Genomic DNA, 21,126 nt, shown 5'->3' on the forward strand with positions numbered 1-21,126 from the left:
CTAATAACACTATGCTCTCAAGGGGCAGTTTTTCATTTCGAGAAGTTATTGCGAGATGCACCATCTCGGGAGGGGCACAACAATTTTATGGTGCAAGAGGGGTGGTATTTGTGTTTCCGAGGGGTATTTTTCCATCTCAAGAAGGTACATACGAAATCTAAGATCTTGTTAATGCGAGAGGGGAATTTTTGAGGGCACTTTCCCATTACAAGAGAGGTGACAATTAAAGGGGGGCACTTGAAGGGGCACTTTTGTTTTCACCTCGAGGGGGTCACGTTTACAACCGCGAGTGGGGCACTTTTGTTGGCCTGGGAAAATTACAAAAAAAAGTCTGCTGTCCTGGTCACGTCACACGGTAAAAAACAACAAATGTGAACCAAATAAACACCGCAAACTGTAGGCAGCGCCCTCTTACGGGGGCCGTGATAGTCCAGATGCATGATGGGAAGGAAATATTTTCGGGGTTGAGAAAAGTTGTTCACATTCAGTGCATAAGCATAAGGTTGTAAGAAAAAAGATCCAAACAACTCAGAATTTAAAAAGTTGTCGAGATTTTGAGTGTGCATACCGGTAAGTATTAATTCATGTTTTACCCCATGCCTTTATATCGAGACATTGCACCATTTTTTAACACGTAAGAGTAGGAAAACGTCAGCCAAGCAACCAACTTTTTTTTACGAGCATGACGAGCGGCGTCCCGTTTCCATGGGACTAGTCCGAGGCCGAGGGTGGTGGGGCTGTGTAGTTGAGGACGCCTCCATTTCGTGTTATTAAAAAAGTTGTATCGCTCTCCAAACTCTGCAACCTCGGGAAACGTTCTTTTAATTATACTGACCATTTTTGTTAATTTAGAGCAGTTAATTGAAACTTTGAAAGAAAAATTAATTTTGGAAAGAATGTTATTGTTGCTTTTTTTTCATCAGCGGTTGTAAAAGTTTATGGGGAGTCAGGAAAATTTTAAAAGTATTTCTTAACAAAACTGGAAATGTTTCTCAGTCCCATATTCATGTCTTATCATCATTTTTGCGATGACTGACCTTCATTGAGATGATATATGAAGACAAAAGCAGTGTCAGGTTGCAACATTCTTTCCTCAATTTTCAGCGTCAGCGATCGTGTAGTGTAGCCTACACTACACGATCACTGACGCTGAAAATTGAGGAAAGAATGTTGCAAAATTACACTGTAGGGCCACTTTTGTTTCAATCAAATGAGAATCAAAAGACAAAAGTGTTTCTTGTCAAAAATGACATTTTCACCCTGGAGCAGACTTCTCTCAATAATGACACCTGATTTGTAATTTTTGAACTTTTTCCTGGGGTAGAAATTACGATTTTCTTGTGCCGTTTACGTTTGGCGCCGTACGATTCAGCGCGCCTTGCACGCTCACGGTACATTGCGCGTTGTCCCCATTTTTATTGTTGTGGTGCGTTTTGTCGTCATCTCATTTTACCCCCAAATTTCCCTCAAAAACTAAAAACACTGCCCTTTATCTATGACATACCTGTATGTTCTTAATGTCGCTAACTAGTTTGGTAGTTCAAATAATTTATAGGAACATACATGTACACGATCGATCGCCCAATTTTCTTACCTGAAACAAGCCTGCACAAATCAACGCACTTAAACGCTTATCATTTGTTTTATTTTAGGCAGTGTATATTTTGCCGGAGACGGCAAACCTTTAGTAAACGTTAGTTTGCCGGATATGCACTGAACATGCGCAGTTACTGGTTTTTTTTTACTTAAACATTTTCCGGTGACAAATTTTAGTCTGGCTCCATGCCAAAATTATTGTTGTAACCTCGTATTCACAAGATGGGATTCAGACCATTTTATAATTTCGGACTTTATTTCCCTTTAAAAAAAATCCTCCAGAGCCACAAATCTGAAAAAGAAAATGTAATACTCTGCAAAAAAATGTTTGAGACATGTTAAAATAATAAAAGAAGAATATTCTTATTTATTTGGGGATGAGAAAAAAAAAACTTTAAAATATGCTGCGGTCGGAATCGAACCCGCGGATCCCGCTTTCTACAGCCTTTGCTTAACCACTACACCAAACGTGCTACACAACTTTTGGTGGGAATTTAATACATCTTATAATTCAGCCCTATCTTAAAGAGTACAGCGCCCTCTGTTGATAAGGATTGCCGCTGGCAAACCTTTAGTAAACGTTAGTTTGCCATCATTACCTCTGGCAAAATATCCACTATCTTTATTTTATCAGTGGACTTTGCTGAGTACCTGTGTAGATGTAGATGTAGCAGAATTTTTTTTTTTTTTTTTGGCCTTAGTTTCTGAGTAATTACAGAAGGTGTATATTGCTATGAAATTTATTGGAAAAAATGTTTTGTAGATTCCTAGAAGACAAGATGATGGAACAAGTTCATCTAGCTGGGGAGGATGAGGATGAATTGTACTCTGGCTACAATGATTACAATCCGCTCTTCGATACCGAGGTAGGAGTTCAAACCAGTCAGTTTACAGTGCTTAACTTGATAAGTGGTTATAGAGGTGAAACTCTGATTATTTAATGCGGTAACTGCATTGACAGCTTTAGTAAGTCGCAGAGTTATAATGACTCAATCAATGACTCGACCCGAGCCGAATTTAATCACATTTTGGCAACTCGACTCAAGTCCCAACGGGTAACCAACTTGATTCAACTTGAGTTACTATGAGCAAACGATTCAACTTGACTCGAGTCCCTCATAAAAACAAAATTCAGAGGCTAATAATACTTGAGTCCAAAAATATATTACGTTTGTGGTGACTTACGGTACAAAGTTTTTTATGTTCGCGGACTTTGCATTACCGTCAAGTTGTGGCTGCTTATCGCATACAAAATATACATCCTTTCACAGACTCCCACCTCATTGTTTTATTATGTAGTTCAAAAACTGCTATCCAGAAAGCAGACTTTTAATTGCATTTCAATATTCTTTGTTGATTTCTTGAGCCCTTGAAAGGACTCCGGCAAAATTTAGGTCCTGATTTAAAAAAAAAAAAATTCTTTACACAGGTAATCAGAACCAGTTTCGTTTGTTGCAATGTGGGTTTTTAACTCAATGTTTATTCATATGAATGAAGAGATAAGAAAAAAGGGGATATAGAGCACCCCCTAGCATGATCAAATGAGGTTCCATCCCCCTTGATACCCCATACAATGCTGATGCATCCCCCCACCACCACTTCTTCATTTATTCTCTTCCTCCAAATACTAAATTGTCTTGAAAGGTCTGGCAGATCAAGCAACAACATTCACTGAACATACATGTACCGTTTAGAGGATGACTTTTTATTGTCTGTTTCTTTACAGAATCTGCAACAAGATGAAGGCTTTCAGAATGCAGTCAAGACGAGCCATGGACGTCGTCCACCTGTAATGTGCACAGTTTGATTGTCTTTGACTCCATGTGTAAATACAGTGCATAGTAGTGAAGTCTTAGACTCTAAGTCGGTCTAGTTAAATCAGTCCAGCATTGTAAACACTTGGTAATGTTAACTCTGTGCACAAGTACCCCGTCAACAGTAAGGATGGGAGAGTTTGGGGAGACCACTGGGAGAGACATTTGAACGCATTTACAACGGCTCCTGATGCTCACGCGAAGACACCGTTGCTTTTAGTAGATTCTGAACAAAATTAGTTCGAGCTATACGCGTGTGAACCAGCACGCACACCCAGTGTGTCTAGTCCACGGAGCTCTCAAAGGTGGTAAATACTGCCCTCTGTTGTTCGCACACAGAGCCAATATAATCTGAAAATATATCTTTTGTCGCTTATTTTATCATTGAATTGTTGATATTTTTGTTTTTGCAGATGACAGCAACACGTCAGTTTGCAATACAGCGAGGGCAGATGGGAACAACTGCTGGAGTAAGTTGCCAGATAATTAGCATGCAAATAACACATGGTTTGGGGGTTGGTAGTCCAGTTTAGCTCCCCGAGGTATTGTAAGTTAACAAACTATTTTTTTATGGAGGAAAAGCCAAGGGAACTAGTCTGTCAATTTCCAGCTAATAATTGACTATCAACCCATGTTTTATTTATTTTACTATATATCATACATATTCAACAAACCTTCGATTGTTTTCTCAGCGAAACGTTGCTGTAAATGTGCCCAATCTTTTCATGTACCTAAACTAGAGAAATGTTAATGCCAGCGCACTACCCCCCCCCCCCATGCGCTAGTTCCATGATTGCTTCATAAAATGTGTGCCTAGTCTACTACCACAAGACAGAAAACACTTCTTAAAGGCAAGTAGAACATTTCCAATTACCAGGAAACATATTTTCAAACTCAAAAAAATACAGTATATGTTTATGTGTTAATCTAAGCACGGATGGGAAATTCTTAACATAGCAATGGACAAACGGGAGGTATATGTATATTAGTCATCATAAAAACATGTAACTATCAAATAATTATTGTCCCAGTGGAGTTGTCTTTCATTAGCTATATTTTGTCCATCCTTTTCTATCTTCAGGCTCGCTTGAAGACAGGTTTAGTATCCTCCATGGGAGCCCGTCCTGTCACAGGCATTGCTGCTGCAGTAAGTATCACAAGAGAGTAACTGGTTATAATGCAATATTGGTGATACATATAAACACCACACAAAAAAAGAAGTCCACACTGATTGGAGGTGTCTTAATTTTGAGTCTGGTCGTCTTATGATGACGTCACTTATATAAACCTTTGGGAATGTTGTTACCTACATTTTGATACCCATTTTGCTACAAAGTTCCCTAAGGGTCTATATAAATGAAGTCATAGTTAGACAATCAGATTCAAACTAATGACCCATCCAATGAGTGTGGACTTTCTTTTATATGCGGTGCTTATTTTGCTGTTGTTTAACTGGTCCAGAATAGGGGCAATTGCACATAAAAGTTAATATGGCTGAAATGTGGCAAATGTATGAAATCTTCAGAACTACAAGCATCATAGCATCAAATGATCATAGCATCATTTTGGCATCTTGTTTTAACATGCAAACTGCAAAGGTTATTGTGAGCTTGGGTTTTTTAAGGCAGAGAGCAAGATTCAGTTTTTATGAAAATATCACACTAAACTTAGAATACCATGAATCAGTTCAGACACATGACATCCGTAACATTACAATGTAATGTCCGTAACAACACAAGCATAATGTTTCCATAACATTCCTTTTTTGTAAAATGTTACTACCACAACATAGTTATTTCATTTAATTCTTGCAAGACACTTCACCGACTTTTATCGATGAATACTTTAAAGCATAACCTCTTTAACAGTCATTTACAGCGCTTGTTTCTCACTAATTAGTTCAACTAATATTGCATTACACATTTCATGTGGCACATTAAAGCCTAAGCTATAGTAATACATAATAAATCATATTTGCTTTCACTGCAAGCATTTTACCTTCAAATTAGTTTTAGGCTCTGACTGTAACGTCCATAACAATGGAAATGCCCATAGCTGACTAGAACAATCTGACCGTTTTTTACAAGCTTGCATTCAATAATTTTTTATCTTACTATGGTAAACCCTATTTCTTATTCAAACTTGCTCCAGTATTTCACCCATCCCTCTGTCATGTCTGTTTGGTTGCAATCCCATCATTATGAAGCAAGCCTTGTTTGTTTTCCTTGATAGGATGGTAGTGTCGCTAGACCCATGACAGCAGTCAAAGCAGCTGGCTACTCCTCTACGGGGCGTGGTCAGCAGTTTGATCCTATGAACCAAGCGTCTAAAGGTCCCGCCCCACCGCTGGAAACAAAGAATGAAGACACGTAAGTGGAATGCACATAAGTCTTTGTAAAGTATTGATTCAGCAGCCCAGTAGCAAAGAACAAAGAAGGGTTCGAAAAGAGTCAGAAATTGTTTCCTTTATATAAAGTTTTAAAGGACCTGTGCAATATTTTTTTAATGCAGTCCTTGAAAATGCACCTTTGTGTCCTATTTAACTTATTTTCAATTTTCGTTTGGCCATTATCAAGGGTAATTTGGTGCCTTTTGGTATATATGAATAGTGCAACTTTCCACATTTAGGAGCAAAAGTCTGATGTCATTTTAGGCAGAAACCTCAGCTATTTCAGTACCAAAAGGTACCAGAATTTTGGATGTTTTGTCATCGTAATGTTTGTTTTGGTGATTTGTTGTTGTTTCAGTACATGACAGTAAATCAATGAGCAAAGTTTTCTAACAAATGTTTTCATTGAGCAAATTTTTGGGTTCACAATTTGAACAGAATTAAAACCCCTACATGTAACTGAAGAGTGTGCTCCTGAAATGACATCACAGCAAGAGCTTCCTCAGTTGTCAGGAAAAACATGGAACAATTTAAATACATGTTTAAAGACTTCTCAAAAGAATTTACCAAAAAGGAATGTCAAATAGTTTTCATAATTTAAAAGGAGAAGAAAGTTGCAAAAAAAATGTATTCCTTAGAAAAATTCATCCCATGGACCTTTTGAAACAAACATTGCCTTCTAGCCCTGAAGAAAAAATCAAGAACTTGGAGAAGAAGGTGAACGGTTTGATTGAGGAGAGTTGCCTGGCCAACAGCAGAGGAGAGTTTAGCTTGGCTCTGGAGAAGGCTAAAGAGGCTGGAAGAAAGGAGCGAATGCTTGGCAGACAGAGAGATGAATTGTTTAACGGGGAACAAGTCAATCTGGACCAGACGTACTCAGTAAGTCTACATACAATACACATTGAGTTCCTAAAAGGAGCATCCCATAAGGTACGGGAAAGTTCTGACTTATGAGACGGTCCCTAAACATAACCATAAATATTGGGCCGTGACTACAGTTCCGTACTATATCAGATTTAAACCGGCCATTTGACCACAGTCAGGTCAATGGTCGAACGGTAAGATGTCTGCACTAGTAAGCAGGAGGTTGTGGCTTCAAGTCCCTCCTGAGTTGGTTTTCTTACCAGCTCTTGGAAAGTGACACTCTGTATGGAACTCATAACATAATATAATATAATTGAATGAAAAAACTGTTAACTGTTTGTGTGCCAAAGCAGGATTCAAACCCTAATCCTATTCACATTGAATCGCTTTGTCACAGGTGCTGTTCAATGTGGCCAATCAGTACGAAGCCAACGAAATGTACCAAGAAGCTCTCAACACCTACCAAGTCATTGTCAAGAACAAGATGTTCTCCCATGCCGGACGGCTCCGTGTCAACATTGGCAACATATACTTTAAGCAGAGGAATTTCCCCAAAGCAGTCAAGTATTACAGGATGGCGTTGGATCAGGTGCCTAACACTCACAAGGAGATGAGGTAAGGCATCTCAGATCACTGCAGCAATACTGCAGTCCAGATACTTGTGAGAAAATCCATGCGAAAGTGCACATAGCTGAAAAATGGAAAATTTATGAAATCATCAAAACAGCTAAGCATGACAACCTCAATGTAGGAAACATTCCCCCTAAATGCTGTAACTGTACAGAATAATAGCACAGAGTTGATGGAAGATCCCTTCTAAATGTAACGTGATTTAGGATAGAATTGCACATAAGCAGGAAGAATGTCACATGTACATGTCTTGCTTTACATTGAAACCAAAAAAATCTTCTGTGCCATCTCTAGAATCAAGATCATGAAGAACATCGGCATCGTGTTTGTCAAGATGGGCCAGTACAGCGACGCTATCACATCCTTTGAACACATCATGTCGGAGAAACCAGATTACGAGACCGCCTTCAATCTGTTACTGTGCTACTACGCTACAGGAGACCGGGATAAGATGAAAAAGACATTCCAACAACTTCTAGGCGTCGATCTGAATCTGGACGATGAGGATAAATATCTGCCGCATCCGGTAAGTAGGGTTGAGATGGTTTAAACAACCAACTACTTAAAAAACATGTAGGATCATTTACTTTTCATGCGTTTGCTTCCAATAATAACGCTGCCCAAAATCCAAAGAAGAGTGATTAAAATCTAACCTGTTCAAGTTTCAGCTCAGCGTATATTTACACTTCTCTAAGAAAAATGTGTAAAACTATGCACAACCTTACAAAGCACAAAGCACGATTTTGTCAGTAGCACTCATTTTTCCAAAAATTAGTCAATTGATTGATTGCTGAAATCACCTTCATTTCTTGATTTCTTCTAAACGCAAGCCAGACGAAAGAGTTTCACGGGGTGTTTATTACCATGAAGATGTTTAATTAAAGTAAGCTTTTTGATAATATTTGATCAAATAATTCAGCGTTTCAAGAAGAGATTTGGGGGTTAACAAAGCAATAAACCAGAGCAGGTACCATAATGCACAGAATGCTCATGTCAACAAGCGTGTGTGTGTGTTACATGAATAGTCGTACAGGTTCCGTGAATGAAATGGCCGAAGGAGTCTTCTGTAATGATAAAATTGTCTTCTTTCTTTTTCCAGGATGACAAGCATGCAAATCTTGTCCTAGAGGTCATCAAGAACGATGCATTAAGAGAGAAAGAAAAAGAAGCGTGAGTTCCAAATCTTCTGTCTTCATTCATGTCAGAATCAGATTGAACTGGGTATTGACCTGTATTGCCAGTTTCAATTAATTTTATGTTTGATTCAAATCACAAATCATAATTATTCTAATGATCAAATATGTCTTTTGATGAGAAGAGCTTTGTTTTTGGATTTTTCTTCTCTGGTAATAGTAAGGAAGGCATGGAGCGTTGTCTGATGGCTGCAGCCAAGTTGATTGCACCAGCCATAGAGCAAAGCTTCTCAGCTGGATATGACTGGTAAGATCAAACTTAGTTTGTCATAATGAAACTCAAGAAAATTGTCACTTGTCAACTAGTGTCAGAAGAAGTTATAAAGTGTTTGTATCCCATTCGCTGATCAATCAGCACCTATTCTATATTGTATTACATTGTATTACATTGTACTACATTGCATTTATTTCCTGATGAATCAATAAAACCAAACAGTGCTGGGGCAGTTTGGGGCAGTACAAGGAGTACCAGCAGGGCAGTTTGGGGCAGTACAAGGAGTACCAGGCAGGGCAGTTTGGGACAGTACAAGGAGTACCAGGCAGGGTGGTTTGGGGCAGTACAAGGAGATACAGGCAGGGTGGTTTGGGGCAGTACAGGGAGTAACAGGCAGGGCAGTTTGGGGCAGTACAGGGAGTAACAGGCAGGGCAGTTTGGGCAGTATTCTGAACTGATTGGTTAATAGGCTGATCAATAAAGGAAATTTTTTCAGTCTCGGAGGAAAAAAATGGAGGTAGCCCCCCCCCCCCCCCACTTTGGTTTCACCTATGATGATGGATGGATTCTTCCGATTTCTCAACTCTTTGCTTATAGAAAATTGTGCCCAAAGGAGGCATCGCCCTTTTTACCTAATATGATTTTGTTAGAAACAAAAAAAGGCACAATATTGGCAATGTGTTTGCAAAATGTAATGCAAATGATGAATAACTTTAAAGGAGGCGGGCAGGAAAGAGGACGTAGGAAGGGCAAAGAAGTTGGTTTCTTTTCTTACTTGACCTTAAACCTGTGACATATCAGTTCCCAATTCTCGCTCATTGGGATTCATAATAACAGTACTCATATCAAAACATCCATTATTCTCAGCATTTCCTTTTTGCCTTTCTGTTGCAGGTGTGTTGATTGCGTCAAGCAGTCAGCTTTCACTGATCTGGCTAATGACTTGGAGATCAACAAAGCCATCATGTATCTCAAACAGAAGGAATTCAGTCAGGTACTTACAGGCTTTTTGTTAGGATTGTGAAACAGTGTCTAAATCTGCAGAGGTTTGCAAATGTATACATATATTGAGTGCACAAAAGTCTAATTAAAGTTGCATTCCACTAGTTCCACTAAACATGCGGTGGGGTGGGGAAACAATACATGTTTATGGCTCCAATAAAAGTACTTGGCTACGGCTTGCAATACACATGAGCCTATCTGGAAGCAGCCACAGCCACTTTCCATTGACGCATGTGTTACTCCCAGCCATAGCCATAACGTAACGTTGCCAACTTGTGTGATTCTTCTTTCAGGCTGTGGAGGTCCTCAAGACATTTGAGAAGAAAGATTCCAAGTGCGCCTCGGTGGCTGCCACCAATCTCTCCTTCATTTACTTCTTACAGTCAGAGTACCAGCTGGCTGAGAAATACGCTGAGGTTGCTATGACGGCAGATAGATACAACCCTGCAGGTAGGAATGGAATAAAAGCCTCTGAAAATCAGGCTGTGTTTTTACTTGGCATGTTTTCAGAACTAAAATAATATTGGTTCTTTTTTGGTTAGATATTTTCATTACGATAGTGTCGGTCGGTCAGCGAAAAATAAATATCTGATAAAAGAATACTGCAGTTGCACCAATTTAGATGGCTAAATTGAATGATGCCAAGTGCATACTCTACTTATTTGTTTATGACTTTATCAGAGTTGATATCGCTGAACGAAATTAAATCCATCCATTAAAAATGTAATGGACCGAATATTCAGTTATTGGAAAGTGCCAGCTGCAACTGCACACAGTGCCATTTTACAGTTGCACAAGGAGCATGCAAGTTGCGTTTGGTGATGGATATGGGGTGCTGGAGTGTTTTGGAAGAAAGAAAGGCTCTAGAGTGGGTATCAGAAGTGTTGGTCAATATGCACAAACATCCTGCCTTACTTCCTCTCTGTAATAGTTAGTTGTGGAGCACATGAACACGGAGCTTATAAGCATGCACTGAATGGCAACACAGAAAGAGATATTGTACAGTAAAACTAAAGTTGTCCGCATGGTTGATTGTTTTATTTGCAGCGCTAGTCAACAAGGGCAACTGTCTGTTCGTACAAGGAGAGTTGGAGAAATGTCGTGATTACTACCAAGAAGCACTGAGGACTGAGGCATCCTGTACCGAAGCACTCTACAACCTGGGTAGGTCATTGGGCTATGTCTATTTGCTTTGTGCGCAGAATACAGAGGGCGCTGTGACTACCACAAAGGGGAGTTGAGCAAATTCAAAGTAGATGACTGGAATGGTTGTTTTTAATTCATGTAATTTCATGACCCAGTGCACATTGTTTTCTGCTAACAGAATTTCTGCTCAGTATGTGAAAATATGAAAAGAAGTTGTTTAAAAGAAATGACGCAACAACAATAATGATCTTGTGAACAAAATTAAGATCACATCATTGCTATGAAACTTGCTGTGAAACTAGTCTTCTGCGCTTCAATGGCCAATAGAGTTAGCACTCACACTTCAAATTGCTTTGAGGTAATCTTCTGTGGAGTATGGATAACACTTCCAATCCCTGCGCAATTCTTTGGTGTGGTTAAGCTCAGGGCAAGCAGGCAGAGTCAGTCACGCTTCATTGCTAACCACAGTGTTTTGTTTTGTGTGCATTGAGTCTCTGTGTGACACAGTTACTTAGACACTTAATATCCCTTTACTGAAACTGACCGGCAGGGATTTTACATAGTGCTCTGAATATTGACTTCCTACGAGGAGGGTTATGGTTTGCCAAATTGTTTTTCTGCAAACATGATTCAGCAGCACCATGGTATTTGTTCTTTATCTGTTTCTCTGTGATTTTCAGGGCTTGTGAACAAGAAACTAGGTCACCTTGAGGCCTCCTTAGACTGCTTCTTGAAACTCCATGCCATCCTCAGGAATAATGCTGAAGTCTTGTTCCAGATAGCCAGCCTGTATCCTTGTTATGAAACAGTTATTCACTTTTGTAAGACACCCCTCAAAGTGAGCAATTGTAAAGTAATCATTTAATAGCTAAACATTGTTTGTTTGGGGTTTTTTGGTTGATTTGTTATTCTAAAATGACTTTTGTATTGGTGGAAAACTAGAAAAGGAATCTATCTTCGGGATGAAACTCAAAAATAGCAGGGGAATGCAAAGCCACTCCCAGCTGACATAATATCCTTGACCACACCTTCCCAGCTATGACATGCTAGAAGACACCCCTCAAGCAACAGAATGGTTCACTCAGTTGATAAGCATTGTACCTACAGACCCAGCCATCCTCTCTAGGCTAGGTGAACTGTTTGACAACGAGGGCGACAAATCACAAGCATACCAGTATCACTATGAGGTAAGGAATATCAGCTTACTTGTAATTAATTAAAAAGCTATGATCTCAATGAGGAAACAATCAGTGTTTTACTTGAGTTTCTTATAATCAATCACAAGCCAGTCACAAGCCAGCCACTAGTCTGTCACAACTCAGTCACAACTCAGTTAAAAGTCAGTAACTGACTTAAGTCAGTCACAAGTCAATCACAAGACAGCCACAAGTTAGGTCATAAGTCAGTCAAGTCGGTTACAAGTCAGGCACAAGTCAATCACAAGGCTGTCACAAGTCAGTCACAAGTCATCAACGTCAAGTCAAGTCGCAAGCTAATCAAATGAATCGTGACAATGCCATTCCTATGTCATTATCCATCACAAGTACCTCGACTACAACACTTAGAATCGGTAGTCTAGTTGATCTAAATGGTGTTTCAGTTTTGCAAAGTGTAAACATATGCATGTTTTGGGTAATGATGTTTTATTTCCATTATACACTATTTGCAGTAAGAACAACTGAAGGTTAAAGTAAGAAATCAGTTGTTGGTGTCACATTGGTAACCTTTATTGCGTGTTTGGTCTGAACCTGTTATCATTTTTATCATTTGTAGTCATTCCGGTACTTCCCTTCCAACATCGAAATCATTGAGTGGCTTGGAGCGTACTTCATCGATTCCCAGTTTGTGGAGAAAGCAATTCACTACTTTGAGAGAGCTGCAGTGATTCAACCAAACCAGGTCAAATGGCAGTTGATGATTGCTAGCTGTCACAGACGGAGTGGTAAGTACCCTGAAAGACATCCATCCAAACACTGTGACAAATGGACAGACGGAAGGCTATTCACTACTAAAAATAAACAGGTGAATTACACAAAAATTTAAAATTCATGCAATTTAAATTTGACTATTTCAGGCAACTACCAGCAAGCCTTGGAGACGTACAAACGCATCCACAAGAAATTCCCAGACAATATAGAATGTAAGTGCAAGTTGCTTTCTTTCAAATCCTAAAGAGACTGGTATGTTGAAAGAGTAACAAGTAACAACAAAAATGCTAGTAACAACATGGAAGTGTTTCTGACTTGTATCAGAATACCTCTTGCCTTTGTTTAGGTTTGAAGTTTCTGGTCCGTCTGTGCTCTGATCTGGGTCTGAAGGAAGCTCAAGAGTACGCTACTAAACTGAAGAAGGCAGAGAAGGCCAAGGAGTTAAGAGAACAGGTAAAACTATTTGCTTTATGAAGAAGCCAATTCAGGGGAGTTTTGATGGATTTCTTGATGTTACATTTTAACTATCTTTCAGTCCATGCCTTTTGCATCTAGGATTTCTTGCTGGATACGATGCGCCTACCAAGCACTTTGTATCAATAAACAAATATCTATAAATGACCACTATTATTACAGATGGGATTTTCATAATTTCACATCTGTTGTTTAGTCACGTGCGATAAACAATAATATCACCTTGACTGCATAACATAAGCTCTACAATTAAAACAAAATTAGAAAATCATATTCATCATTTGATGTTATTTGCTTTTATGAGGCTAGTTCAAAGTTCCGTATTGTTTTTTATTTATTTTTCACAGCGTGCAAGTAGTGGCACTCGTCGCACTGGGAGTGGGCGTAGTGCACGCGGTGGTAGTGCCGGTAAGTCCAGCTAGCAAGAAATAATTCAGTGTCTCAATTAGAGTTATTTTAAAAAAATGGTTTGCCTGTGGCACGAGTTCCCTCATCAAAAAAGCCAATAGCCCTGTTATGCTTTTTTTTTGTCCTCTATCCATTTGCATCATAAAAACCTGAAATTTCCCAACTTTCCAAACCTCTTGCTATCCCATGTACACCCTAAACAGTTTACCCTTGAGACCCTATATCTCTCTGTATGTCTTGATCTTGAACACCACACCTCCCAACCAACCCCGCCCCAACCAGCCTCGCCCCAAGCCCAATCCCGACCCCACCCGCACCTACTACCCCACACCCAACCCCAACTCCTGACTCCATCCCCAAACCCACACCCATAAAAGTTCCTTCATTCCTTCTTCAGGCTGTTTAGTATCACGATATGGGAATACCCGTTTGTTTTGCAGGGGGTAGCGCTCATGGCATTCGTGGTGGCAGTGCAGGTATGTAGGTTTGCTTCACAGCCAAAAAGCAATATTCTTCACTTTAACTTCTCTCTCATAAACTACTACTAGGCGCAATCACATATATAGACTACTACTAGGCTCAATCGTAATATCTGTGAGGTGTTCTGGCAAAATGAGACAAAACAGGGAATTGGCCGTAGTGGAGAAAAGTGGTAAAAAAAAACGGAATGGGGTGATTTTTCTTAAGATTTATTGATATTTATAACCTTTGATATGTCTACTTCAAATAATAGAAACTTTAAAAGCCTTTTTCTTAGCATTTTACTTTTTTAACATGCCGATTCATGCTAATTTAAACGGCCATAACATGTCAACAGAGTGTCTGAATGAAGTGCAACAAACAGTAGATTGTAAGGAGAAGTCTTTATTTTCTTTCATAATACCTGCAAACCCTCACGTCCACCTCTGCCCAGTTCTGTCTCATTTTGCTAGAACGCCTCACATGGTTAAATTGCCTACAGTCTGGTGCAACTGCTTTTTGCAAAGAAAAATAACACATGGCAATTATAACAAATGGTGAATCCATTACCATCGTACAGTCAGAAGCCTTGCCTTTCTAGATCCTTCAAAAGTGGTGTTGTAGGACTTGAGTCCAGGACTCAGACTCAAGTCTGACTCAAGTCGCAATTTTGGTAACTCGGACTCAATCAAATGACATTCTCAAAAGACTTAAATTCAGCCTTCATATGACTCAGACTTGATGCTAATGACTCGTGACTTAGCGAGTCTTTTTGACCAAATGAAATTCCCTTTAAAAACATATATACTTGCATTGTTTATTTTTCAAAAGTAATTTTAAAGCAAAACTACAGATCATGCACACGACACCACTCCCTGGGTGGTGTTCCAAATTATAATGCACACCTTCGTATTTCATGCTTCAGTGCATCACTTACGTATGTATATTTGTCCATGCACATCTACTTTGTGCAAATGTGAATCGGATTCAGACTTGAACTGAACGACTCAATGGACTTGACCCAAGTACATACAGTATGTAACTCAAGACATTGATTTGGACTCGACCCATGTGACTAGACTACAACACTGTTCAAAATCCACATAAAGGTTTTGGAGGGTTTTTTAGGATCGAGGAAGGTACAGCTTAGCTGCTATTTCTTTACATAGGGCTTGATGCCCCTTAAAACTTGGTAGGTTCAAAGAAGGTGCCATTGGATCATACACAGTGGAGGATTTTGGGGATTGACTAATAAGGCAGAGCTCAGCTGCTGTTACTGTACATGGGGCTTGATACTCCTGGAAGGATTTCATACAAAGAATGTGAAATTGGATTCCTATCCGAAATATATCAGAGAGAACCCTTTAAAATTAAATAGGAAAGTTCACTGTGTTTTTAAGCAATGTAAGCAATTTATTCTTAGTAATTTACACACCCCTCTTTACTTTCCCCTTTTAACACCTGTGATATGCCGTGCATGTTTCCACTGACTTTTGATTTCCATTAATTTGTCCCTCAACTTCATTCCACCACTTGTCTTGCTCTTCTGTTAACCACTACCTCACCCTCCACTTCCACTCCTGTCATGCTGTGCTGTTTGCTGTGCTCACTCCCCCTGTAAATCATGGCCTAGGCTCAGACAGGCTGGATAGTCCCAGCGGTGTGGGTTTTGGAGCGGATACCCTGGATGTAGACAGCGGGGGTGAGTGTGATCAAAGTAACAGCTGAAGGGTTGGGGCACTTGAAAGTAGACTTAGTTAGAGCTGATTGGTCAGTTTGAAAAGATATCTTGTAAAACCAGAGAAGCGTGAATTTCTTATTTAAATGTCACCAAAGAAAACGTTTTAAATAGAACATTAAAAGTACTAAAACCGTCACATTAACAGTGTAGGGTTTTGCTTGTTAACGTATATTTTTAACAACACTTAAACTGGAATATAACAAAATTAACATAAAAATAACAATGTTCATTTATAAAACTAACTTGTCCACAAATATTTGTTGCTCAAATCATTATTACCCTGCTCATTGGGCCAATGAAACATTCCAAAGACAATCTCAGCTCCCTGGGGAGTATACAGCTCATGCTGCCATTTTGGCACAAAGAAGCTATAATCAATCACAATAACCATCCCTCGCCCAAGGGCACACACACCATAGCCCCAGGCTGGACTCAAACCCCACAACCTGCAGAATTACCTGCAGACCACAAATTCAATGCTCCAGACCAGGGCAATGCTCAACACTGAGCATGGAATGACGAAACTGAATCTCCCATTGCCTACCAGTGGCCAACGTTTGTTTGCTGTGTTTCCAAGCCTCCATGACCACATCATAGCATGGCATGGCATTGCCTGCTTTTCCCCTGTGAAAAAATCCACTCTCCATCTGTTATGATTTTGTTGTTGTTTCCACTTCCATGCACGTACACACTGCAGCTATGAGCAATTATCCAGGTAATTATCAAACACAAAAACTTTTCTTTTCAAAGTTCAAATAACAAAACTTTCATTTTAACAATACTTTTCTAGCAAACTCTCACCCTTTATCTAATTTGATTCTGGACTATGGAATTCTCCTGCATTTTGCTTTGAACTTACTTCGCAAAAAATATGCAGGAATGATTGAGTGCTGGTTAAACTTTGCTAGTGTCATGAACTCAAAAGGTGGGCTTTAGAAGGAAAGTGCTTCGTGATGCAAATTTCCTACATTAATTGAGCCTCTAAACAATCTTAAGCCTTATTCATAATGGGCTTATTTTGGTTAATATAATTTTTTTTGGTGCGTATTTCCACAATCACATACAAAGGTCAATGCATGTGAAGTTTATGCCTCGCTAGCCGAAATTAAACCAAGTGTGGAAAAAAAACACGGTAGAATAACCGCAAGGGAATGTTAACAATCACAATGCATCCAATGCGAAGGGGGCTTTAGAAGGTTAATAAACGAGGAACTGGCATTTTCAGTTCAGTTTATGTTGCCTGTGACTGAGAGAAACAAATCTTGATTACCCATGGATTAATGTTTTCCGACAGATTCAGGCCATGGGAGTCGTCAGAGTAGCGCCCGGTCTGGTAGCGCACGACGCAGTGGCAAGACCCGTGCCTCACTACCAGAAGCTAACGGACCATATGAGGTGGAATCACAGAATGTTGGTGAGTAATACACTCAGCAAGGCACTGTTGCTCAGGGGTGAACTTCAGTGTTCAAGTTCATGACTGCTAACTGCAAAACTCTCTGTATGTACTTATAATCACCTGGTTACCCTAAAAGCTTTAAAAATTATTAAAGGTCCCATGCAATGTCATTTTTTTAACGCAGTCCTTGAAAATGCACCTGTGTTTGCCATTAAACCCTATTTTTGATTTTCTTTTTGCAGTTTTGAAGGGTATTTTGGTGCTTTTGTTTTTTATGCTGAAGCTAATTTCCATATTCATGAACAAAAATGTGATGCCATTTCAGGCAGAAACCTCAATGGCAGCAACAAATGTTGCCAGATGTTTGGGTACTTTGCTGTCATTAACTTTCTTTTTTTTGGTGATTAACTGTTGTGTCAGTACATGGCAGTACGCCAATGAGCAAACTTTCCTCACAAAACAAATATTTTCAATTCGAAAATTTTGGGTTTACGATTTCAACAGAAAATCCCCTAAACCGAACATGGCTTCCTGAAATGTCATTGCAGCAACAGCAGCAACTGTCTGGAAATGCATGCAACATTTTAAATGTTTGAAAAGTAAAATTGTCAATAAAATTAACCAAAAGGGATTTCAAATACTTTTCATACATTTAAGAGGACCCATTAATGGAATATGACTTGCTAATATGTGCTGTATGCAAACAACTAATGCAAAATTTCTGCTGTGGTTAGCAAGAATTCTTCACTTATTGTAAGCAGAGTCACCTACACTTGGAATAGTCTATATTGAGTTGTCCCCGAGGTATTCTTAAAAATGAAAAATCTACGAAAAAATTTGTCGCACAACTATCTGGGCCCTTTCAATTTGTAATTCTAGATGCATCTTACGTTGACCCCCTGGGCCCGAGCACTGAACGACCCAAGACGGCGGCCCGCAGACGAGATCAGACAGAAGATGAGTTTGGTGATGAGGAGTTGGGAGATGACTTACTACCAGAGTAATCATATCAAATCAAGCACCGAGCACCCCAAGATGGCGGCCCGCATACGAGATCAGACAGAAGATGAGGTTGGTGATGATGAGGTTGGAGATTACATGCTGCCAGAGTAATCAGACAAACATGAAGGCATATAGGATCCTTTGAATGTATCCCCAAAGTAAACTACCAAATTATTATCTAATGGATGGTTGCTTGTATATCACTTGGATTGAAGATCGTACTAGTTCTTTACACCACATGAAATTATTCTGTCTGGCTTGCTGTTATTTAGGAGAAGTCAAGAAATGTAGGTGATTTCCATTCAACAATCAGTTTTTGAGAAAAAGTTGCCGAGGCACTTTTTGAATCACTCTCGAAATCAGCATCTGGGACTTGTTCTTTTTCAGCAGATTGCAGCTTCATGAGTCGTGCACTGTACTGATGAATTATAACAACAGCACACGTGTGCACCCTTTCAACTCTTGCACATACATGTACCCCTTGCCAAATAAAACACGAATATACGGAAATTTAAAAAAAAATGCATCATTGGAAATGGCCTTCTTTTCTGTTTTTGGGGTTTTTCAAAATGACAGCATGCCAGAAATATAACTTTCTGAGGGAATTTAGTGTCAATACTGTCTTTAAACCAAGTAAGCTTTTCAACAATATTTTGTCAGTTACTTTTTGGATAGCTGCAAATGATGTTCTCTACCTCTATAGTGAAATTTTAATAGACTGCCAACATTGGGCTGACTAACAGTGTTTCGCAAGTTCAAACCCACATTCTGGCAAATTCTTTGTTCTTATAATAACATACCATCATGGAAACATGAAAGCTCTGCACCCGAATGTATCAGATCTGTTGCTGAACAAACAGAAGTTTGTACATGACAGTCATTTATGGCCCATTTCTACCTTTTTTGCAGGTAGACTTCATTAACAGGATTGTAAGCCATCTGATCTTCGACTTGATTTGCACAATTGTACATTTTGAAATGATTAAAAGTACATTTTAATGTAAAAGATTTCCTGTACAAGAGAAAAAGAAGGCATCATTTTATTCTGAGAGTAAAAAAGTAAACACATTTTCTTGAACATGAACACGAATTGCAAGTTGTGAAAAATAAATGTATTTGTTGTGTGTGAAGATTAACTGAAACCTGTTTGGTTTATTATGGTGTTTGTACATTCTCAATTATCCAAAAAAAAGACCTTCAAAACATCCATACACAATGTATCTGCCTAATTTCACCAGCTTTGTTACTAAAGTCAATTTTTGGGCAAAACTTGATTAAAAATGTAAGGTTAACCCCTCGCATTTTTTCAATTTTGGCCAAAAAATGAAATTGCTCCAAACTTTCTGGAAAGATGCCTGAGGGACCCTAGAATGCGTTCCAACTCGATTTCTTGAGGAAATTGCCTTGAAAAGGAAATTATGCGTAAATATTTTGGGACAAAATTAGTCAAAATTATTAATGTTTTCCTAAAAAATTGCTTATTTTTGACCAAATCTTCGAAATTATAGCTGTCTCAATATTGAATCATGCTCCCCTTCCATCAAGGGTCATTTCTGCAAAGTTTGAAGAAAAGTCATTTTTTGACCAAAATTGAAAAAAATGTAAGGGGTTAGCCTTACTCTTTTTTCAATTTTAGCCAAAAAATGTATTTTCTCCAAATTACTCAGAAATGCATAGTGATGCTTTGGGAGCATGATTTAATATTCAGACCGGCAAAATTCGCTAAATTTTGGCCAAAATTGTAACATTATTGGGTAAAATTTCATATACATGTATTTGACCTATTTTACCTCAAATTGTGGTCGTAATATTTCCTTTTGAAAGGCCTATCTGTCCAATGTAGGTGTAGAAACGTGTTCTAGGGACCCTGAGGTATCTTCCTAGCAAGTTTCATGAAATTTCATTTTTTTGGCCAAAATTGAAAAAAATGTAAGGGGTAGCCTTTACTTTTTTTGGATTTTGGCCAAAAAATGAATTTTCTCCAAATAACTCAGAAATGCTTAAGGATGCTTTGGGAGCATGATTTAATATTCAGACCGGCAAAATTCGATAAATTTTGGCCAAAATTGTGACATTATTGGGTAAAATTTCATATACATGTATTTGACCTATTTTACCTCAAATTGTGGACGCAATATTTTCTTTTTAAAGACCTATCTGTCCGATGTAGGTGTGGAAACGTGTTCTAGGGACCCTGAGGTATCTTCCTAGCAAGTTTCATGATATTTCATTTTTTGGGCAAAACTTGATTAAAAATGTAAGGTTAACCCCTCACATTTTTTTCAATTTTGGCCAAAAAATGAAATTGCTCCAAACTTTCTGGAAAGATGCCTGAGGGACCCTAGAATGCGTTCCCATTCAATTTCTGGAGAAAATGGGTCCATATTTTGGGACAAAATAAGTCAAATTATTAATGTTTTCTTCAAAAATTGCTTATTTTTGACCAAATCCTCGAAATTATAGCTGTCTCAATATTGAATCATGCTCCCCTTCCATCAAGAGTCATTTCTGGGAAGTTTGAAGAAAAGTAATTTTTTTGGCCAAATTTGAGCAAAAAAGTTTTTAATTTTAGCCAAAAAATGAACTTGCCCCAAATTTTCTGGAAAGATGCCTGAGGGACCCTAGAATGCGTTCCCACTGGATCTCTGGAGAAAACTGCCTTGATAAGGAAATGATGCTTCAATATTTTGGGACAAAATCAGTCAAAGTTATTATTCATTTTTTTTCTCCGAAATTAATTATTTTTGACCAAATCTTCGAAATGATAGCCGTCTCAATATTGAATCATGGTCCCCTTCCATGAAGAGTCATTTTGCCAAGTTTGAAGAAAAGTATTTTTTTGGCCACATTTGAGCCAAAAAGTAAGGTTA

General features: G+C 38.8%; 1 protein-coding gene across 7 annotated transcripts; it reads left to right on the forward strand.

The window, feature by feature from the left end:
• Nucleotides 1-475: 475 nt before the first annotated feature.
• LOC119730300 (intraflagellar transport protein 88 homolog) lies at nucleotides 476-19,392 on the forward strand. 7 transcript variants are annotated; one of them, XM_038203120.1, is made up of 24 exons: nucleotides 476-570; nucleotides 2,360-2,462; nucleotides 3,323-3,385; nucleotides 3,824-3,880; nucleotides 4,492-4,557; nucleotides 5,643-5,779; nucleotides 6,483-6,678; nucleotides 7,061-7,278; nucleotides 7,588-7,819; nucleotides 8,393-8,463; nucleotides 8,647-8,733; nucleotides 9,595-9,694; nucleotides 9,996-10,152; nucleotides 10,750-10,866; nucleotides 11,529-11,637; nucleotides 11,885-12,035; nucleotides 12,622-12,790; nucleotides 12,923-12,988; nucleotides 13,123-13,229; nucleotides 13,598-13,658; nucleotides 14,099-14,134; nucleotides 15,751-15,819; nucleotides 17,153-17,272; nucleotides 18,134-19,392. In XM_038203120.1, the coding sequence occupies exons 2-24, from the start codon at nucleotides 2,376-2,378 to the stop codon at nucleotides 18,256-18,258; spliced, it is 2,601 nt and encodes an 866-aa protein (XP_038059048.1). In that variant the 5' UTR covers nucleotides 476-570; nucleotides 2,360-2,375; the 3' UTR covers nucleotides 18,259-19,392. The 7 variants fall into 7 exon arrangements, with proteins under 7 accessions (XP_038059048.1, XP_038059049.1, XP_038059050.1 ...); XM_038203121.1 differs by lacking the exon at nucleotides 15,751-15,819 and adding an exon at nucleotides 16,556-16,573; XM_038203122.1 differs by lacking the exon at nucleotides 15,751-15,819.
• The last annotated feature ends 1,734 nt before the right edge of the window (nucleotides 19,393-21,126 follow it).

The sequence above is a fragment of the Patiria miniata genome, unplaced genomic scaffold, assembly GCF_015706575.1.
Source record: "Patiria miniata isolate m_02_andy unplaced genomic scaffold, ASM1570657v1 HiC_scaffold_22, whole genome shotgun sequence".
NCBI classification, from domain to species: Eukaryota; Metazoa; Echinodermata; class Asteroidea; order Valvatida; family Asterinidae; genus Patiria; species Patiria miniata.